The 18,140-nt window shown below is 49.3% G+C and overlaps 6 protein-coding genes; 3 read left to right on the top strand and 3 right to left on the bottom strand.

Moving 5' to 3' along the window:
- Nucleotides 1-364: 364 nt before the first annotated feature.
- GSTUM_00006555001 (uncharacterized protein) lies at nt 365-1,136 on the top strand (the record flags this gene model as incomplete). XM_002838725.2 has 3 exons in its annotated part: nt 365-469; nt 531-601; nt 715-1,136. 3 exons carry the CDS (start codon nt 365-367, stop codon nt 779-781), a joined length of 243 nt encoding a protein of 80 aa, XP_002838771.1. The 3' UTR covers nt 782-1,136.
- A 462-nt stretch (nt 1,137-1,598) lies between these two features.
- Nucleotides 1,599-3,859, top strand: GSTUM_00006554001 (uncharacterized protein). XM_002838724.2 has 3 exons: nt 1,599-2,546; nt 2,623-2,776; nt 2,824-3,859. Exons 1-3 carry the CDS (start codon nt 1,773-1,775, stop codon nt 3,723-3,725), a joined length of 1,830 nt encoding a protein of 609 aa, XP_002838770.1. The 5' UTR covers nt 1,599-1,772; the 3' UTR covers nt 3,726-3,859.
- Nucleotides 3,860-10,386: 6,527 nt separating this feature from the next.
- Nucleotides 10,387-12,968, bottom strand: GSTUM_00006553001 (uncharacterized protein). XM_002838723.2 has 4 exons: nt 12,313-12,968; nt 11,797-12,160; nt 11,068-11,726; nt 10,387-11,006 (listed from the first exon to the last, which is right to left on the bottom strand). Exons 1-4 carry the CDS (start codon nt 12,459-12,461, stop codon nt 10,766-10,768), a joined length of 1,413 nt encoding a protein of 470 aa, XP_002838769.1. The 5' UTR covers nt 12,462-12,968; the 3' UTR covers nt 10,387-10,765.
- Nucleotides 12,969-13,186: 218 nt separating this feature from the next.
- On the top strand, nt 13,187-14,253 carry GSTUM_00006552001 (uncharacterized protein). XM_002838722.2 has 1 exon: nt 13,187-14,253. The coding sequence occupies exon 1, from the start codon at nt 13,286-13,288 to the stop codon at nt 14,057-14,059; it is 774 nt and encodes a 257-aa protein (XP_002838768.1). The 5' UTR covers nt 13,187-13,285; the 3' UTR covers nt 14,060-14,253.
- Nucleotides 14,254-14,268: 15 nt separating this feature from the next.
- GSTUM_00006551001 (uncharacterized protein) lies at nt 14,269-16,475 on the bottom strand (the record flags this gene model as incomplete). XM_002838721.2 has 4 exons in its annotated part: nt 14,269-15,751; nt 15,883-15,982; nt 16,047-16,276; nt 16,346-16,475. The coding sequence occupies 4 exons, from the start codon at nt 16,473-16,475 to the stop codon at nt 15,345-15,347; spliced, it is 867 nt and encodes a 288-aa protein (XP_002838767.1). The 3' UTR covers nt 14,269-15,344.
- Nucleotides 16,476-16,513: 38 nt separating this feature from the next.
- Nucleotides 16,514-18,140, bottom strand: GSTUM_00006550001 (uncharacterized protein; the record flags this gene model as incomplete). The annotated part of the gene is made up of 3 exons (XM_002838720.1): nt 16,514-16,670; nt 16,708-16,776; nt 17,329-18,140. The coding sequence occupies 3 exons, from the start codon at nt 18,138-18,140 to the stop codon at nt 16,514-16,516; spliced, it is 1,038 nt and encodes a 345-aa protein (XP_002838766.1).

Genomic DNA, 18,140 nt, shown 5'->3' with positions numbered 1-18,140 from the left:
GACGCGTACGCAGTTGCTCCTCCTCCCACTGTGCGAGTGGGTGTGGGTGTGTGCCATCATTGTCCGGGTGTTGTTGTGTCGAAGGATGGCCAGCCATACTGTAGACTACTCGAGTATGCCTTGGGTTTGGTTGGGTTAGCGGTTGTATATTAATACTCGCATTATGATAGTTTGCTGGAGCTGGTGTGAGAGAGCCTGGTGAGGGGGTCCTGTGAGGCCATAAATTGTTCCCCCATCCCCCCGGGGATACTTATCCTTCCCCTCTCTACTAGTATCTCTCTCCCTGTTCGCTCAACGAGTTACTGCTACATCGGAGAAGGAAAAAAAAATATTCAAATCTCCACAGAATCCCTCCCACACAGCGATGGCTTCAAACGAATATTACGGTGGCCAACCTCAGTACCCTCCTCAGGCCGCTCCTGGATACCCACCGCAGGCTTATCCTCCTCAAGGTCCTCCACCACAGGCGGTATGTTCTCGCGCTGGACGCTGAATGGTGAAATTCCTGCGGGCTGATAATGGCTCGATAGATGGTCTACCAGCAGGCTCCCCCTCCTGTGCAGGAGAAGAAGAGTGGCAGCGGTGGCTTCTGCGCTGGCATGTAAGTTGGATACCCCCCCCCCCACACACACACCGGTACTGTAGTCTACCGGAGTACCGTACTGTAATGTACGAGTACGGGGCCAGCCTGATGATACTAACGAACAAGCCCAGATTGGCCGCACTATGCTGTTGCTGCGCTTGCGACGCCTGCTGCGATTGTTTGGAATGTCTTTGCTAGGAGGGTTTCATGGAGTTCTTTTCTATTGTTATAATTGTTCGGTTTTCCTTTGGCTTTAACTGCCAGTCACTCTGCCCGCTCATCAAGATGAGGAAATTGTGACACTATTATTTATCCATTTTTTCCCTCTTTTCCTTTGTTTTTTTTCCCCTCGCAGGCTAGAGCCAATCCTACCGCGTTGGGGAATGCAAATTTCCCTTCACATTTTTCCGCTTGCCACCTCTTCGGTGTGGGCATGGTGATGGGATGGGTGTGTGTTTCGTCATGTCAATAGGTTTGATCAGTCAGCAGCTGGCTGGGCGAGAGTGGGAACAGAGCTCCCCCCCTTTGAAACAATTTCCCATTTTGGTGTTTTGACCATCACACAGCAGCGATGGAGCCGAGACAGAGAGCAGCCAGTTAGTCTACGAGTAGAGAAGGTGCTCCGACTCGCTGTCCTGGTCAGGCCTATCCCATGCTGCTTGATCGGTTTGCTCCATACAGTACGAGTATTCGCACAGTGCTTGAGTAAGACAACGAACGGTAGACTGCAGTATTCATCGCTTTCATCGTAGCCTTGAAAAACTTCACCCACCACTATCCATCTCTACAGACCCCTTACTTTTCTGCTTTATCCACAAAAAGTCACTCGATTTCCCAAACTGTCATTGTCATCTTATCTCGGAAATCCAATCTCTCCACCGTCACGCCAAGTGACTCAGGTAATCATCCGAACCAAAAGTCTTGGCATCACGGCTTCGGATCCGGAAAATGTGTGATAAACTTCAAGGATGAGGGAGAGCGGGAATCACTCTTCCTCTCTCCAGCGACCGCTGTTGTCGGTCTGCCCACTTTCCATCGTGATCGCGACTTGCCGGCTGTGGTATGATAGGATAGAATAGACACCCATCACCCCTTCACTCTCTGCATCACTGACTTGTCCGGCCCGCGCAGATCCCCCCCCACCATACATACTACGTCGGAACGTCCCCTAGCATATGTGAAGCCCGCCATGACATCTGCATCACCATCTCCCTCCACATATCTACCCCCCTTGCCCCCGCCCTCGCAAACACGATACCCTTCTCACCTTGGGGAGTGGGGATGGGTGGAAGATAACGAGGAGAAATTAAAACGCTGGTCCAGCTTCATCGGCATCATCGTGGCCATCGTTGGGAACCTTCTGATTTCGCTCGCCCTGAATACCCAAAAATATGCGCACGTCAGGTTACAGCGGGCGAAGGAGCGCCGGAGGAAATTTCTAAGGAGAGTTCGACGGCGCCTGTTCAATTCCCGCCGAAACTGGAACGGGAATGGGAACGGGGAACCCTTATCACCACCCCTTTTCCCACGCGGGGGTGTGGACGGGGAGGAGGGGTTCATGAGGGCCCCTGTGCATTCGAACTTTTCCACAGAATCTGGAGACAACGATGAGTCCCCACCAGATGAAACGTCATTACTCCTCCCCCGCAGTTCGCACTCCACCGCTTCCAAAGAGGACGATGAGGAAGAGGTACACCCCCCGGACCACCGGTACCTCTCGTCACCGTACTGGTGGCTTGGTCTAGTCCTCATGTCGATCGGGGAGTGCGGCAACTTTCTCGCCTACGGATTCGCGCCTGCAAGTATTGTATCCCCGCTTGGTGTCGTGGCGCTGATCTCAAACTGCGTCATCGCGCCGGTTATGCTCAAAGAGCCATTCCGCGGCCGAGATCTCATCGGTGTTGTGGTCAGTATTTGCGGCGCGGTGATTGTGGTCTGGAGTGCTGAAAAGGAGGAAGTCAAGGTTGGTGATCATAATCCGAGTATTTCTTTTACTGGCCCGTCTGTATCCTGACTGGCTGTTGTGTTGCGAAATATAGCTCGGGCCCGGTCAGATCCTTGAGGCCATATCGCAGATCGCTTTTGAGGTTTACTTTGTGATTACGTGTAGCCTTATTGCGCTGTTTATGTATCTTTCTCCAAAGTATGGGAGAAAGTACATATTCATTGATCTTGGACTTGTAGGATTATTCGGTATCCCCCCCATCCTCCTTCGCAATGAGGTTACTAATGGAGGGCAGGCGGCTACACTGTCCTCTCAACAAAAGGAATATCATCCCTTCTCTCTTCATCTTTCTACCGAATCTTTACCTACCCGATAGCATACCCCCTCGCGATAGTCCTAGTCACAACTGCAATCTTGCAGGTGAAATATGTGAACCGTGCTCTCCAACGCTTCGACTCGACACAAGTGATCCCAACACAATTCGTTCTCTTCACCATCTCAGTAATCCTGGGATCAGCGATATTATATAGAGATTTCGAAACCGTCGACGCGGAGAGAATGCTAAAGTTTGTTTCTGGATGTTCGTTGACCTTTTACGGCGTATGGATAATTTCCTCTGGCCGTGGCAAGGCCAAGAACCCGGATGACGAATCCGACTATGAGAGCGATTTTGATCCTGTAGTGGGGCTAGAGCGAGGGGTAGTAACGGCTCGCAGGAAGAGCAGATCCTTGTTCCCCGACGGGCCTGACATCACCAGTTCCAGCAGCGAGGACGAGGGAGAGGATGAAACCTCTTCCACCCGCCATACCCTCTCACCACTTCTCGAAGAACGGCCTGCGGCCCCCCCGCAAGTTACACGGGGCGCCTCCAGCTCCTCCCTAGCAATGACCGAACGCTCCATGGCATTATCAGACGCTATGCATTCCGACCTCACCCACGCCGGCGAGCCCCAATCCAGCCGGAAGAACAGCCTCACACCTTCCCACCGCCGCTCGATTTCTTCCCTGCTCCCGGGACCAATCGTTGCCGGCTCGCAATTAAAAGCTGTAGTCGTCGGGAGTGTTAAGAAGCGCCGGGACGAGAGCGTTGGCAGGGAGCGGAGCAAGAGTCTGAGCTTTGTGCTGGATCTGTTAAAAGGCCGTAGGGGCCGGAGAAGTGCTGGTGGCAGTCGTGGAGGTGGAGGAATGGAAGGGTAGTGCTACGGGCTTCTGAGTCGTTTTGTTCTGGTTGGGCGGGCGGGGAGTAATCATTCGTAATTAACTTTTATTGCTCATTTTCCTTTAATTGTTTTTACTTTTTATCATTTTTAATCCCACTCTCGAGCGTTTGGTCTTTTGTGATATCCCTGTATAGTAGAACTAAATCATGCATTGCGTGGTTGGGGGGGGGGGGTATTTTGTTTGTGCGGTAGCGCAGGTAGAGTTGCGTTTGATATTTCAAATGGAGGAGAGAGAAGGAAAGAGAGGGGGGGGGGTTGCTGAGATGCGCGTTTGTTAGCAGACATTAACTTGGAAATTGTCTAGAGCATTCGTTCGGCCAATGATGAGCCATGAACGTGCTGAGAATGCAACTAGCTATGGCACTATCCTGCTATGCTCAATATTATATATTATACAACCTGAGCGGTCTATTCCGCTCTTCTAAAGCTATCATACTTCCCCAAAGGATGGATAGACAAGCGGGGGCTATCGTTCAAAGTTGTTTTTATAATGTATGATACTTATCCTTGACCGACTTCAAAAAACACTGGCCACACACCACCATACAGCAGCAGCGTATCACGACTTCACAACTAGTGTAAGAGTGATAAAACATGACTCCCGCCAATTATACCACAATTTAATATCGTATATACAACCCGTTACACTCGACCCGGCCCGACCTACACACACCTCCACTTTCCCCTAGGGTTATTGGGGACGCTCCTCCGGCCGGTCTCCTGGAAGCTTCCGCCAATCCACCCCCCCGGGCCCGCCATCCCGACGCGAATTTGTGACGGCGGCTTTATTCCGCCTCCCTGGAAGTTCCAGGGTTTCTGCGAGGCTATGAGGGTTATAGTTCGGCCGGGCATCGCTGTAGCTGGATCCTACTCTGTTGGTTCCTTCCGGCGGATTGGGGGAGGAGGGAAGGGAGAGGGCGTGGGAAACGTAAAAGTGTTTTTGCGCCCTACCACGGGCACATGTGATAATACAAGGTAAATAAAGCCGCCCGGATTGCTTTGTATCGTACTTGTAGTCTTGAACATACCCCTTTGCACCGCATCCAGGAAGAGAGACTACCGACAACCGACGAAAGAATATTTATCCGACCTGAGCGACAATTACCGCTCATTATTCCGTGGCCACCTGAGATCACTGAGGGGGCGTTTGGCACGGCGACGGCTGTGTGGTGTGCATTGCCAAATGTCAAAGGAAAATTGTGAAAATTAAGGTCAAAGATGGAGAAATCAATAATCAGGAGAAGAGGTTAAATCCCAATTCAGCAACATTAATTAAGTAAGGCTCATGTACTGAATGTTACCCTACAAAAAGGTTGTTCCCAAACTGCAGTTTGACTGGAAGAACCCACTGGAACTGCAGTTTGAGTGGGTTTACCGTCACTGTGCCAAACGCCCCCCTAAGTCGTTCAAGATCGCCGAGTCCCTTGGTACGAAAGACGAATCACGATTCTATGGACCATATAACGCTCTTCTCAATTACTTGTTTCCCTTTGAACAAGATTGTATTGTGGCTCCGCAGTATAAGCGTCCGCGGCAATCTCGCTCTGTTGATTTGCCGCAATTTTCGTCGTTAGTCACGATGAGCACCCCATGTTTTTTTACGGAAATAAAGGCATCAAGCCATATCCAGAAAATCTCCACCAGAGGAGACGCTGACCGGCAAATGCGCGAACAAATTAAAAGTTTTCTCGATAGTGCGAAAATAGATAGATTATACAGAACCAGCGCTCTAGGAACAAGACTTTGTGTGCACACGACAAAGCGTGGAAGTGGAGAGACCGATCCCCTGGGAATTATCGAAGATCCACTGCGATACTGTGCCTTTGGAGCGTTGGAGCGTTGGAACATCAACCTCCTTGATCCGGAAGGAGAGGATCGTGTGCGTGAGATTGTAGCTCACATCAATCAAATGTGTCCGGAGATATGCATAGGTTGGTTTTGTTGAAGGTTCGGGTTTGATGTGAATTGGTCGGGGTAGATGGTGGAAGTTGTGGGAGTCTGGCGGACAGCTCAGAGGTTCAATAGATCAGTGTGGGGGTTCAGAGATTGGAAGAGTGTATTCTCTATACTTGTCTTTTCTTTTCTATAACGGGAGTGTATGGAGGAAAGGACAGTATGCACGGAGAGCTAGTGATGGGTGTGGTGATCCATGGCGGGATCAGGATTCATTGTTTATGTTTTATTACTTATACTGCTGTGTTTACCGTTTTGGATAGAAAGAAGGGGTGACGAACGATGGTTGCTTTTCACCTTACCTCTTACTCTTGTCCACGTACTGCTGCCATTCTCCACACTTATCCACTCAGTCTTCCCTCCACCGCTGTGCAATTGGTCCTCCACCATTATCCCCTATTAATAGGTTTGCCGAATTGTTCAAAGTTTCAAGGTATTCTACTAATATTTTTTTGAAGCTTCCGAGAGCAATCATGGTGTGCAATTTTTCCTGCACTCGGGGATGGGCTCGGGGGGTGGGCGGGATGGGTTGGGGAAGGGAGATATGTGGTTGTTTTGGTTGGGTGTCCTACGGGGACTTCTTGGGGGGGGGGTTTAGTTGCAATGCATAGAGCGAAAGGGAACCACAGTTTAATGTACTTTGTTGCTACGGAGTGTTTTACTGTTCACGTCGGCATGGCCCGGGTGTAGTTTTTGTGTCTTGGGGTAGGCTTCTCATTATCCGCTTATGATACAGTACTGAGAAAAAGATGATTCGGTTCAGGAAAGGGAATTCGAGAAGGTCGAAATTGGTAGGTTGGAAAGAAAAAGAACCGAAGAAGGAAGCAAAATCAGTTCGCAAAATTTGTATCAATCAGTCCTTGCACTCTCGAGGAAAGTCTTATCCCTCGGTCTACTGTACTTCACTCGCACACAAAGACTTGTTCGGATCGATTCACATTTCGTTTCGTCCGATGTTCGTTCAATTCGGTTGTTTATCTACTTCATGCAGAAAGACAGGTGGAGAAAACCTCCCTACATACAGAAAGAAAAGGTTTTCCCTTCCTCCTCCCAACATACCCTATCGTTTTAGCTCCCAGCCAATCAAAACCCTAAAGAAAATACATCCCTCTCTAAATCAAAGTAAACCAACTAGCAGGACTTCAAAAATCCACAAACCAGATTTTGAGCCTTACAGTACGTACGACCGAGCTGCCAGGGTGTATTCGCTGGAAAGACGACAAACTTATTTAGCTTATTACCCTAGGGACAAGGGACAATTGGTCCGGAAGGTCCGATATGGCTTAGCGACCGAGAGAGAGATATGATAGACAGATGGAGGAGATTTTCTTGATTTCTCCTGTCGGCGTAAATAGGGAAATGATTAGGTTTTTTTTGGTATGATATATCGGTTTATATCTATGATCTGATGACAAGACTTGCTACGAAACTTATGTTATCAGACATCACGAGAGCCAATCTCTCATCACCCCCCCCACCACTTGCTCTGAACGTTCTTCCTTTCTTGCTTCAATGGATCCTGAGCCGGCGTAACCATAGGCCAGAAGCTGTTGTAATATAGAGATATTTCATGGGAGAGAGAATGCTTTATTTCCGTCTCCCTCCTACTGTTCTTACATCCTTATACTATATACTCTCTCAGCTTGCGTTTTCCATGGTCTTCCCATTTATCATACACTTCCACAGTTTTCCTTTGTTCCTCACAACTCTCAAGTCAAGTCCTCTCTTGTTGAGCCTTTGTCCTTCCCGTGACAAAAGATTCTTCTCCCGCATTGGGAAGCCATATTCCAACAGAAGCCAACCTCATTTTGCCGAGTGATAACGTGTGATTTTCTTTTGGTCCGAGGCCAACCATGTCTTCTAGATCCTCATCCGCTCTCTTAATTCTGGGCCCCTCCCCCCCCCTCCCCCCAAATTCACTCGGTACTAATACTGCCGACACTCTACGATAGCAAGCATGGATACATATAGGTGCTCCTGCCTACAATTCGCCAACGAATTTTTCAAAAGCGTTTATATTTCACTGGCTGCATAAGGTATTTCGAATATCCCCGACATGTGCAGGCCCCGAAACCAACATCGCATTCACAGCCCGATATATCTATGCTCCACCCATATATCCCCCGATAGGCAAAATGGAAAGCCCGGGAGTTTTCTTATTACCGTATCGGGGCAATATCTATTCCTCTCAGATGGAAGAACTCGAGGCTGGGTTGCCGTCCACAGCGCGCGCGGGGTGAGCCACCACATCACTGCAAAACTCCTAAACCCCGCGAGATTTATGTAAGAAGGGAATGATTAATTTAGAGCAAGTCGTATCGTGCTGGTCTACACCTCGACGAGTCCGACAAAGCTGAGCTGCTCACGTTGCCAGAGCCACCATAGGGCTGGCCGTGGCGTTCCGGGTGCTCGGATGGGCTATTGACCACTCGTACATCGGGAAGAGTAACTTCCCATTCAGTGTTCGAACCCTATAGGGGCCTTACTTGCGATATTGTGATGAGGGCGTTCTGTACACAATGCACTACCCCCCCCCCCGCCCCCCGCCCACTTGAAAATCTCCATAAACAAATTTTGAAAAGAACGCCGTAAGTTACCAGGAGTGGCATCTATTTGACTGTTGACAACCCGAGTGAATGGGTGGGTGCATTTTGGGAAAATGTGCAGAGACATGGCTGTCCCCACAACCGCCGAATTTCCTGGATACTGTACTCGTACCATTGCCTGTGGTTCCCCAGCATTAGGTTAGACCCTCTCACTAATCCGACCGGGACACAACTGTACTAAAGAATCTTTAGTGAAACTAATTTACCACCTCCGTTGAGAAAAAAGGTGCAAGTCCACTCCACTCTTAATCCAATGGTGGACACAGCGTACCACGCTATGATCGCGATTACAAAAGATTCGGAAATCCGGAGATGCGATTGCGAGGGAAGAAATTCACACGTTCCGTGTTCCGGGTATCCCTTCTGGCCTCCACAATTCCTATACCGGTACTATAAATCCCGACGACCGCCCCCGCCAAGCAAGCGCCAACGAACCATCCAGAAACAGACCAAATGGGGAAAAAGAGTAGCAAGGGCAAAACCGGCAAGTACTCGTATCTCTGACTAGTTCTCCCCCTCGAGAGAACTTTTATGGGAGCTATGTAAAACGTGTGATTAGCTATTACCGCAACCGGTGATGTCCAACTCGCAAAAACACCTCTATCTCCCGATATCGGAGACTGGGAGGAGATATTTTGAGTATTGAAACCTCGAAGAATCCAAGATTTCTAACCGCCGACCGCGGGCCCCTTTGGGGCGGGTGATATCCCATTCGTACCCTTCCATTCACCTAGCGTGGATCAGACAAATATTATGGGGAAAAATGAAGCTCAAAGGTTTTTAGTTTGAGCAATAATTTTCGTAATTCCCATCCAGATGTTGACCGTTAGTGGCAATATTGGGATTACCGTACAAAAAGAATTCGTCGAAATACCAACGACAGGCTTGTTATGAGTGCAAAATCAAACGACAAAGATGTGATTTGCTGTTTCCATCACACGAATCATGTGTCATGGCAACCAGTCCCCTGCATCCACCCAGCATCATTACAATCCCGGAAATGAGGTAGCATCAACCTCCCCGAAAACAAAACCGAAACCCATTCTAACGTCACACAGCATCACTCACCTACTGCTCTGCTTCCATTTTCTCTGTCGTTTTCGCTGTGGCTTCATACTGGGACTTGAACTCCTACCCAGCCGTAAGCCACACTCTCCGAAAACCAACCAGAGGGAAGAAAAACGGGCACAAGGAGTGGAAACGAACCAACAAACTCTCCCTCCCCCCACCAATTGCGAAGCTCTCGAGAACAATAAACGCCCGTCTGGCCCTCTCTTTTTCCCAGTCACCCGGGCGCTCAGCGCACATCCTGTCAACCAGCGACCCGAACCTCCCGGCCCAGTACCCCATGGGCATGCGCTTCCTGACATACTTGAACGCCAATTCTTCAAGCTCCTCTTCCTCACTCGGGAGTTCCTGCAATAGTGGGAGGAGGCGCTGAGGAGGTTGGATTGGGGCTGCATCCCAGCGGCTGGGTTTGCGGAGTTGTGGTTCGGCGGGTACGTGCGGCCGGATGAATGGGAGGGAGAAGGAGTGAGGGAGTGAGCTTCTAGGTGGTTGACGGCGCGAGGTGGGAGCAAGAGTTGAGGTTGGGGACCGTGACTGTGGTGCGGTGGGGTGAGCCCGGGATTGAGTCGGATTCGATGGGAGTTGGTGGGGGAGGGAGGCACGTGGAGGGCGGATAGTCGAGCCAGGAGTGCGGACTGACGTGGACAAGGTACGGCGGTGGGAACGTGCTGGGGTCGTAGCATTGGTAGAGTGGGACACGGATGGGGTGCGGTTTAGGTGATGCATTTCCTTTTATTTGCTTGAACAGGTCTGGGGGAGAAAGCAGATGTAAGGTGAGGAAGGTGGGAAGAGGTAATGGTGGGAAGAGAAAGGTAATGGTGGGAAGAGAAAGGTGATGAATGCGAGAACATAGCACATTTGCGTCGTCGATAACCCTCTATAACATGGGAAACCAGAGCACGCAAACATTACCCTCGCTTCCAAATCCACTTGCGCCGCCCCATTCCAGAACTAGCTGGGGTCAACCTCGTCACAGCCCCTCACTCGTTACAATCATACAATGGCACAAGATATCACGATCCTGAGTAAATACCATCTTTCAGAACCCCTATAATTACAGTACACCACCGCACCCGGCACACTATCGCTAGCAATTAGGAAAAAAAACCAAGATCCAACAGTGACATGGAGATGAAACAACATTGTATGTGAATTCGAGAGACCTGCAGGAAAACAAAACACCGATTTACAGGGAGACGAGAAAAACTTGCAACCAGCCAAGCAAACCAAGCAAACCAAGGAAACCAAGCCCCGAAACAGTAATTTTTCAGAAAAAGGAAAAGGAGTAAAAGAAAAGAAAAAATGGTAATTCACGGCCTTCACCAGCCCTTTAGCTTCAGTGTTTTCGATTTTCGATTTCCCAGTTTATTCCTTCAGTCAACGGCAAAAATTACATTCCTCCTATTTTCCCGTACTGCAAATTGTACTGGTTGGGGGTCCCTGGTTGGCCATTCTGCTGTTGCTGCTGCTGCTGGCTGGGGGTCGTGCTGCCTGGGGTGGGCGGGTTCTGGCTGTTTCGGTCGGTTGTGGGAGTTGACGGCACGGGGACGCCATTATTGTAAACTACGGTTCCGACTCCGTTGATATTTGGTGGAGAAATTCCCGCCCCATTAAGGCCCCACACTTGTCCGCTGCAGATGGATGTCAATACACGGTACGAACCCACGCAAGCATACGGATCATATAACATACAGATACTTGGCATCATCAATCTTCCCATCAAAAAACTTTTCCCGCATCTCGAAAAAGATATTCCCAGTCAAAAGGCTGTCACTGCCAGCCTGGTGCTGCGGTCCGACCCGCGAAACGCCCATCTCTTCCGCAATGTCTTGCAGTCCCCCTTTGAGAGTGCGACAACTCTTCATAAGAAATTTAATATCGTAAAGCGCTGGGAAGTACTTGCTTAGAAGGTTACGGAACTCACTCTCCTCCTTAGGGAGGGGGAGGCAACTCATAATCTTAACAAGGTAGCCAAAATCGTAACCGGAATGGAAAGAAATCCACTTGACGTCGTCGTACATAACTAAGCCGGAGCTAATGAGGAGATTGCCGAATTGATACACGTCAATTCCATGCTCCGCGTGTTTGGCAAAGTCGATACCAGACTTGGTTAGAAGGTCGATAGATTCCTGTGCATACATGTCGTCATTGAGAGAGAACTTGAAATTGAATTGCCAGGTGCAAACTGATCCATCGATCTTAGCAAGGTTCCCATTCTCATCGGCCAGGGTGATGCCCAATTGGATAATCTTTAGCATGTCTACATTGCAACGGAGGGTCTGGTAATGGTAATCAGCCTTTGATTTAAAGTTGCCGATCGGGCGTGCAACAATTCCAGGGAATTCGGTATCCTAACCTCTCCATTAGCAAGCACCTCCAGCACCGTCTAATATTCTCCGGCAAGGCAAGGCTATAACCAACCATAGCAACATACTGGTATGTTTCGACCAAATCCCGCAACACAGCCATCTCCTTATCCAGATCCTGAGCCCAAACGTCCCTGATCATGGAGCGTTCCGGTGGCGTGGTCACCGGGCCCCTCACATCAATGGCCATTCCACCGCTAGGTCCAACACCAACCCCCGCTCTCCCTACCACCCCACCCAATCCTGCAGCACTAACCCCTCCGCCGCTGCGCCCAATAAGCCCAATGATGGCCTGTTGCTGTTGTTGTAATTGCGCAGCCTGAGCCTGCTGCTGTTGATGCTGTTGTTGAGCTCTTACGACGGCAGCGGCAGATTGTGGCTGGGCGTTATTGAACAAAAGATGTGGAGGTTGACCGAACCTAGCAAAAATAAAGCTGTCAGACACTGGAAAGATCCCGCTCTCATCGCTTCAGGGCAAAAAAAAAAAGCTAGTTAAGACTGGATAAATAGCAGCGACGAATTCCTTCCCCGGGAAGGGGCGAGTGGGGGAGCGAAGGAAAGCAGGACCAACCTATCCCCACCCAACAGCGGATTATGACCTACATGACCACCCCCACCCCCACCGGCACCCATCGGATGCCCGCCTTGTTGTTGCGGCGCGAACTGTTGAGGCGGACCATGGAGCGTAGAAGTGTAAAGATTCGACCGCGTAGGAGGCATTGTGATTTTTCAACTTTTTTAAATTTTTTTCTTCTCAATTTTCGTTTTATTTTATGGATTTGTCGTTTCCGTAATTTTCTTCTCCCCTCCTCGTATTCGTAGCGGACGGTATGTGCACGGACGGGTGTTGTGATGGGGGTTATTGCCCAGCGGGAGAGGTGATAATTCCAAGGGGAAAAAATGGCCAGTAAGTGAGATGAGAGAAGGACGGAAGATGGAAGGAAGGAGGGAGGGTGGGTGGGAAACAAGATCTGTAGGAAAAGTAGAAGTCAAAATGAAAGGGTTCAAAGGGGAAGAAAAAGGCTACGAAGAGGAGTTGGGGTACATGATCTCGTCTAGGTCATCCAGAATGGGAGTGGAGTGGAGGGGGGGCGATGAGGGTTGCGAATAGAATCCGAGGTTTTCGTTAGAGTGTTCTGAAGAGGTAGACGATGCAGCTGATGAGACGTGGATAGGGTGCGATAAGTCTGACTGGAGAGACGCAGGTGGGCGAAGGAATGTGTCTTGTGCAGCCTCTCTACCGTACTCAACTGACTGTAACTCTCATCCTGTCCACACTCTAACTTTATAGCAGACAACATCCGCAAAAAGCGTGACCGACCCACCCTGAAATCCCAACGCATCTGATACCTTTAAGCTTAAGCGAAAAATCTTGACTAAGCCAAATCGAACCTCAAACATTTCATCATCAAACATTCTGCACCCCCACCACATCCACGCCTAACCAACAACCTACCCTTAGCCAACTCCACGCCATACACGATTGCACTGTTGAACCACCGTTTCAGAACACACATAGCACCAATCCTGCAATACAACCAGCTATGCCCCCCCAATCTCGCACGATCCCTGACGTAAATCACACGGTCCTATCCCGCTACCTCCCCCGCCTACAAAAGATTCTCTCCTTAGCCTCGTACGCGGTGCTCTACACCTACAACCACGAATCCGGAATATGGCAAAAGTCGAACACGGAGGGCTCGCTCTTCATCTGCTCCCTTACACCTATCCAGCAGCAGCAACAAGAAGAATACACAATAGTCCTGCTGAACCGTCGGGGCTTGCAAAACTTCATCTACACCCTCACTGAACCGGGGAACATTGAATACACCGAGGGTGGGGACTACGTTATGCTCCAGGGCGAGGAGGAGAAGATTGTTTATGGGATATGGGTGTATGCTGAGCCCGGCACGTCCTCCGAGGGGGATAGGACTAAGGTTGCAGAGTGGGTGAAGGAGTGTGCCATGAGGTATGCTGAGGGGGTGGCTAGGGCTGGGAAGGGGCAGGAGCAGCAGCAAGCAGTTGGGGGAGGTGTGGATCTAGCAGGCGGCAGGAGCATTTCCTTGACAGAGTTATTCCAAAGTAGCTCACTCGCCACTGCTACCATACCACAACCACAGCAGCAGCATCACCACCAGTACCCGACACAAACATATACCCCCGCGCAGCACCAGCAAGAAGGATATTTCCATCACCAACTATCACCACCACCTCCTCCTCCTCCTCAATCGCAGGAAGCCACTGGCAGTGAATCGTTAATGAGGTTATTTGGGAACGCCAGCGGTAGGTGCACTGGCAGAACTACATCGGGGCATTAGTATATGTATTCCTACTTTTATCTTTTCTTTCTTTCTTCCCAGTTGCTTGATAGGGCATGTTGCTGCACAGTATGATACGACACGTGTGCCTAATGTTATCTCACGGCGTTAGGGCTTTGTTTCAACCTATTTTGTTTCGTCTTCCGGTCTTTTAGCTTCGTTCGCTATTTTATAGGCACGGTTTCGCACAGGGACTCACTAGGCATGATAAAGATATCCATATTATCAAGAATCCACATAACCAAAGCAGAAAGAAAAAAAAGTAAATATACTACTCATAGCTTTCTTTTGAGAAAAAAAAAAGGAGAAGCTAGACAAGCAATTGCCTCCTGCTGCAAATACGTCAAGCAGAAAAACTAAGCAATCAATCAACTGGAAGGTACATAGCAAACAGCTAAGACCACTTCCAAAGAAATGAATCGAAACGAAAGAAACGCCTGCTCCCTCACTCCGGTATTATGGCTCCCCCTCTTACTCACCTTTTACCTTTCTCCAGGAACCATATCGCAAATAATTGTATCAGAGAAGTGGAAAAAGAAAAGCCGTTTTCACCAAGAAACCTCAAGAAATCTTGGGGAGAGAAAGAACCCTACCAAAACATTCCCATAGCAAATTAATAAAACAAAGCAAAACAAGACAGAAAACCTCATTATCTTTTCAAAAAAATCCTGACACTGCGTTCGCGATATAGTACGATATGACACTATGTGATTCTGGTCTCAACAGAAGCTGAAGTGGAGGCAGAAGAAAAGTAAAAATAGAAGTGAAAGTATAAGAAGTGGGAAAGGAAGAATAGCCAAAGTAGACAAGTAGGAACAGAAAAGAAATATGACACACCGTCCCGACAGTTCTCTTCCCTCGTTCTGGCAATGCTCGCGAATGAATTACCATCGCTCTGCTCCCCTAGCCCACCATTCGTATAATGCACCGCGCAACACCAATGTCACGCTCCACGCCTAGCTAATGCTCGAGAAAATAGAACACTGCTCTTTAATCTGTATAGTGTTCGCTACAAAGAAAAAAAATGGAAGGTAAAATTGGAAAGTGAGAAAGGTATCGAGTCATAACGTGAGAATAAGGAGAAAAACAGAAAAACACAAAGCAGAGCACAAGGCATCCAACGTATCGTAGATGACCATGACTAACTTGTGCATAAGACATTCGTCATTTCCAAAGCCGGCTCAAACGAAACTTTACTTCTATCCCCCACGTTTCATCCATTTGCTCCGCTTGGAAACTGTAGACGATCACATTGACCCCCAGAGCTATTTGAACTCCAAACCGCTTATTTACCGTTCTTGAAAGCCAGGAGGGCTGCAAGACTGGCCAACGGGCATCCTTTTCTCAAGAATTCGTGCTTGAGTAGTTCTTCTGCTGTAGCCCTGTGCTTAACATCGACACAGAGACATACCGCTAAGAAATTTTTGAGTTCCTTGCTCAACTTCTCAGGCTTCTTGAGGGTAGGTGTTCCATGGGTAGCAATGAGATAAAGAGCCTTCAAGGGTTCCTCATTAAGGTAAGGAGGCTCAGATTCGATCATTTCAATCGCCATAATTCCGAGGGACCAGATGTCAACTTTAGCATCGTACTCCTTCTGCTTAACAACCTCAGGTGCCATCCAGTACGGAGTTCCAACCATTGTCGCACGCTTCGACTTCTGCTCGGTTAATTTAGCGCAGAACCCGAAATCAGCTGCAATTAAGTCAGACCTGCAGCCAAGAACATATGCTAGAATGGCGTAAAGACCGATGGAAGATGGAAGATCTGCCCCCGATAATTTCTACCGCCAGAACCGGCTAGAGGGGGGGGGACAGAAGACTTACTAATTTTAACGTGTCCGGTGCCGTCAAGAAGGACATTGTCACTCTTAATATCTCTGTGGATAATGTTCTGTGTGTGGAGGTGCTCTAGGCCTTTGCAGGTCTATTTTTCATCAGCCTAAGTACGTGAAATTATCAAAATAATACATCCATCTCCAAGAGCTCACCTCAAAGCAAATTGTGGCAATTTGATCCTCCTCCAAGGTATTGTTGTCAATAACATCGGTCAAGGCACCGCCCTCCATGTACTCCATAACAACCCATAGTTCGCTCGGGCCCTTCAAGAAAGCATCCAAAAAGTTGACAATATTAGGATGCTGACTCTCCTTCATCACGAGAATCTCGTTGACAATAAGCTCTTTCCTTGGTTGGTGTGCCAAATCCATCTGCTTGATTGCTACCCTATTCGTCACACCTTTGCCAGAGCTTGCCAGCATAGACATAGACATCGAGGAGGACGCTGTACCGTTGACCTTGGCAACATAAACGGATCCCGAAGCTCCTTGTCCGACCTTCTTGATCTTGGTATACAGCTGATTCGGATCTATAGGGGAGACCACGGAGCGCAACTTATCCATTACTTGGGCCTCGGTCATGTTGGAGATACGTCTCTGGTTTTCCTTACGTTCCTGCTTCATGACAGCCTCTTTGGATGGGGCTGCTTTAGTGGGAACATTAAGTGGCTTAATAGTAGGGGTTGTAGGTGCTGGAATACGGGAAGCCTGAGCTTGGGTCTGTGGCTGTTGCTTAGCAGCACCGGCGGGTGGTCTCGCCTGCTGTTGCTGCTGCTGCTGTCGGCCTCCGGAAGTAGGAGACGGCTCCCTCAACCTCTGTTGGCTCGACTGAGAGGGCGCGCGCAAATTTTGTGGCTGTTGGGGCGGTTGCTGGCTCCGTTGGCTTGGTGATGGTTTGGGGAGAGTAGAAGAAGGTGCGGAAGGTGCAGGACGACGGGGATCCATATCGCGAAGGCCAGGTGCAGCCTTCTGAGGGGTTTTGGTCGATGTCTTAGGTGCCATAGGATTATACCTTCCTTGAGAAGAGAGCCCACCTCCACCTCCACCCATCATGATTGGCGTCTGTGCGGTACTACTCTTCTGAGGATAGTCATTTTCGTCGAGCTCATCACGCCGTTCTTGTTGGCGTTGGGAATTGTACAGCTCCTCCTCACGAAGGCGCTCTTCCCTATCCCTCTCACGTCTCTCTTGCTCTTTCTCCAGCTCGCGATGCCTTCTGTCTCTCTCCTGTCTCTCACGCTGGGCCTGCTGTTCCCTTCTGTCCTTTTCGTATTCCTGTTCACGGTAAGCGTCTCTCTCGCGCTCCCTTTCCCATTGCTCCCGATCCCGGGTATCCTGGCGAGTGGGGCCTGGCTGAGGGCTTCCGAGACTCATCTGCGCCAACTGTCTCTGCTGTGCGGCAACCGCTGCAGCTGGAGCAGGCCCCATACCATACGCATTCTGGCTATTCAAACCACGCTGACCCTCGGTATAAAACTCCAACACTTCAATAACAGCCTGGGGGTTCTTCTGGTAATCTTCCTTAGTGATGGCGCTGGAGTTCAAAAGCTTGCTCCACTCTTCGGGAAGTCCCGTAAATCCACCGCTGACGGGATCGAACCCGACATGGACTTTATGAGTAAAGTTCGTGGGGTTACTAACCCCGCCCATAGAAGGACACCTAGAATAAACGTCTTCAACCCAGTCATATAACTCCTGTTCAGATTTGACAGAAACAAATACTGTTCTCCTAGGAGCGTCTGAAGCCATCGAGCTAGCACCGTTCTGAGAAGAGGCCATTCTGACAACCTCAAAGCAGTACGGTTTCATGTCGGTGCGATTAACTGACACAATATCCTTAAGGGAAACAGACAATGTGGGGGAAGATGATGATTCGGTCTTGAGAAAGTCCAAAGAAACTTCGCGCAAAATGATGTACTTTTTCGCCCAATACAAAGACTTGAGTCCATCCTCCTTGATGGTTGCCCAACCTTCGCGGATTCTCCTATCTTGAGAAAATGACGAACCGCTACCGCCTCCTCCTCCGCTGTTCATTATGCCGGTCGAGGTTGACACTAAACTAATTGTTGAACCAAAAGGTGAAGGGGAAACAATTGTTGAGGAGGTGAGAGTGGATGAGGTGGAGGGTTGTGGATGATGGTTGCTCTGGTTAGAGTTAGAGTTTACGCTTAGCGGCGAACGAGTTCCTGGAGGTCTTGGGGCTGGCCCTGGATTAAGAAAAGAATTATCGCTGTAGGCGGACGACAT

The sequence above is a fragment of the Tuber melanosporum genome (assembly GCF_000151645.1).
Source record: "Tuber melanosporum whole genome shotgun sequence assembly, scaffold_27, strain Mel28".
Classification (NCBI taxonomy): Eukaryota; Fungi; Ascomycota; class Pezizomycetes; order Pezizales; family Tuberaceae; genus Tuber; species Tuber melanosporum.
The sequence above is the reverse complement of the archived record's forward strand: the minus strand, read 5'-3'. Positions and strand labels throughout refer to the sequence as shown.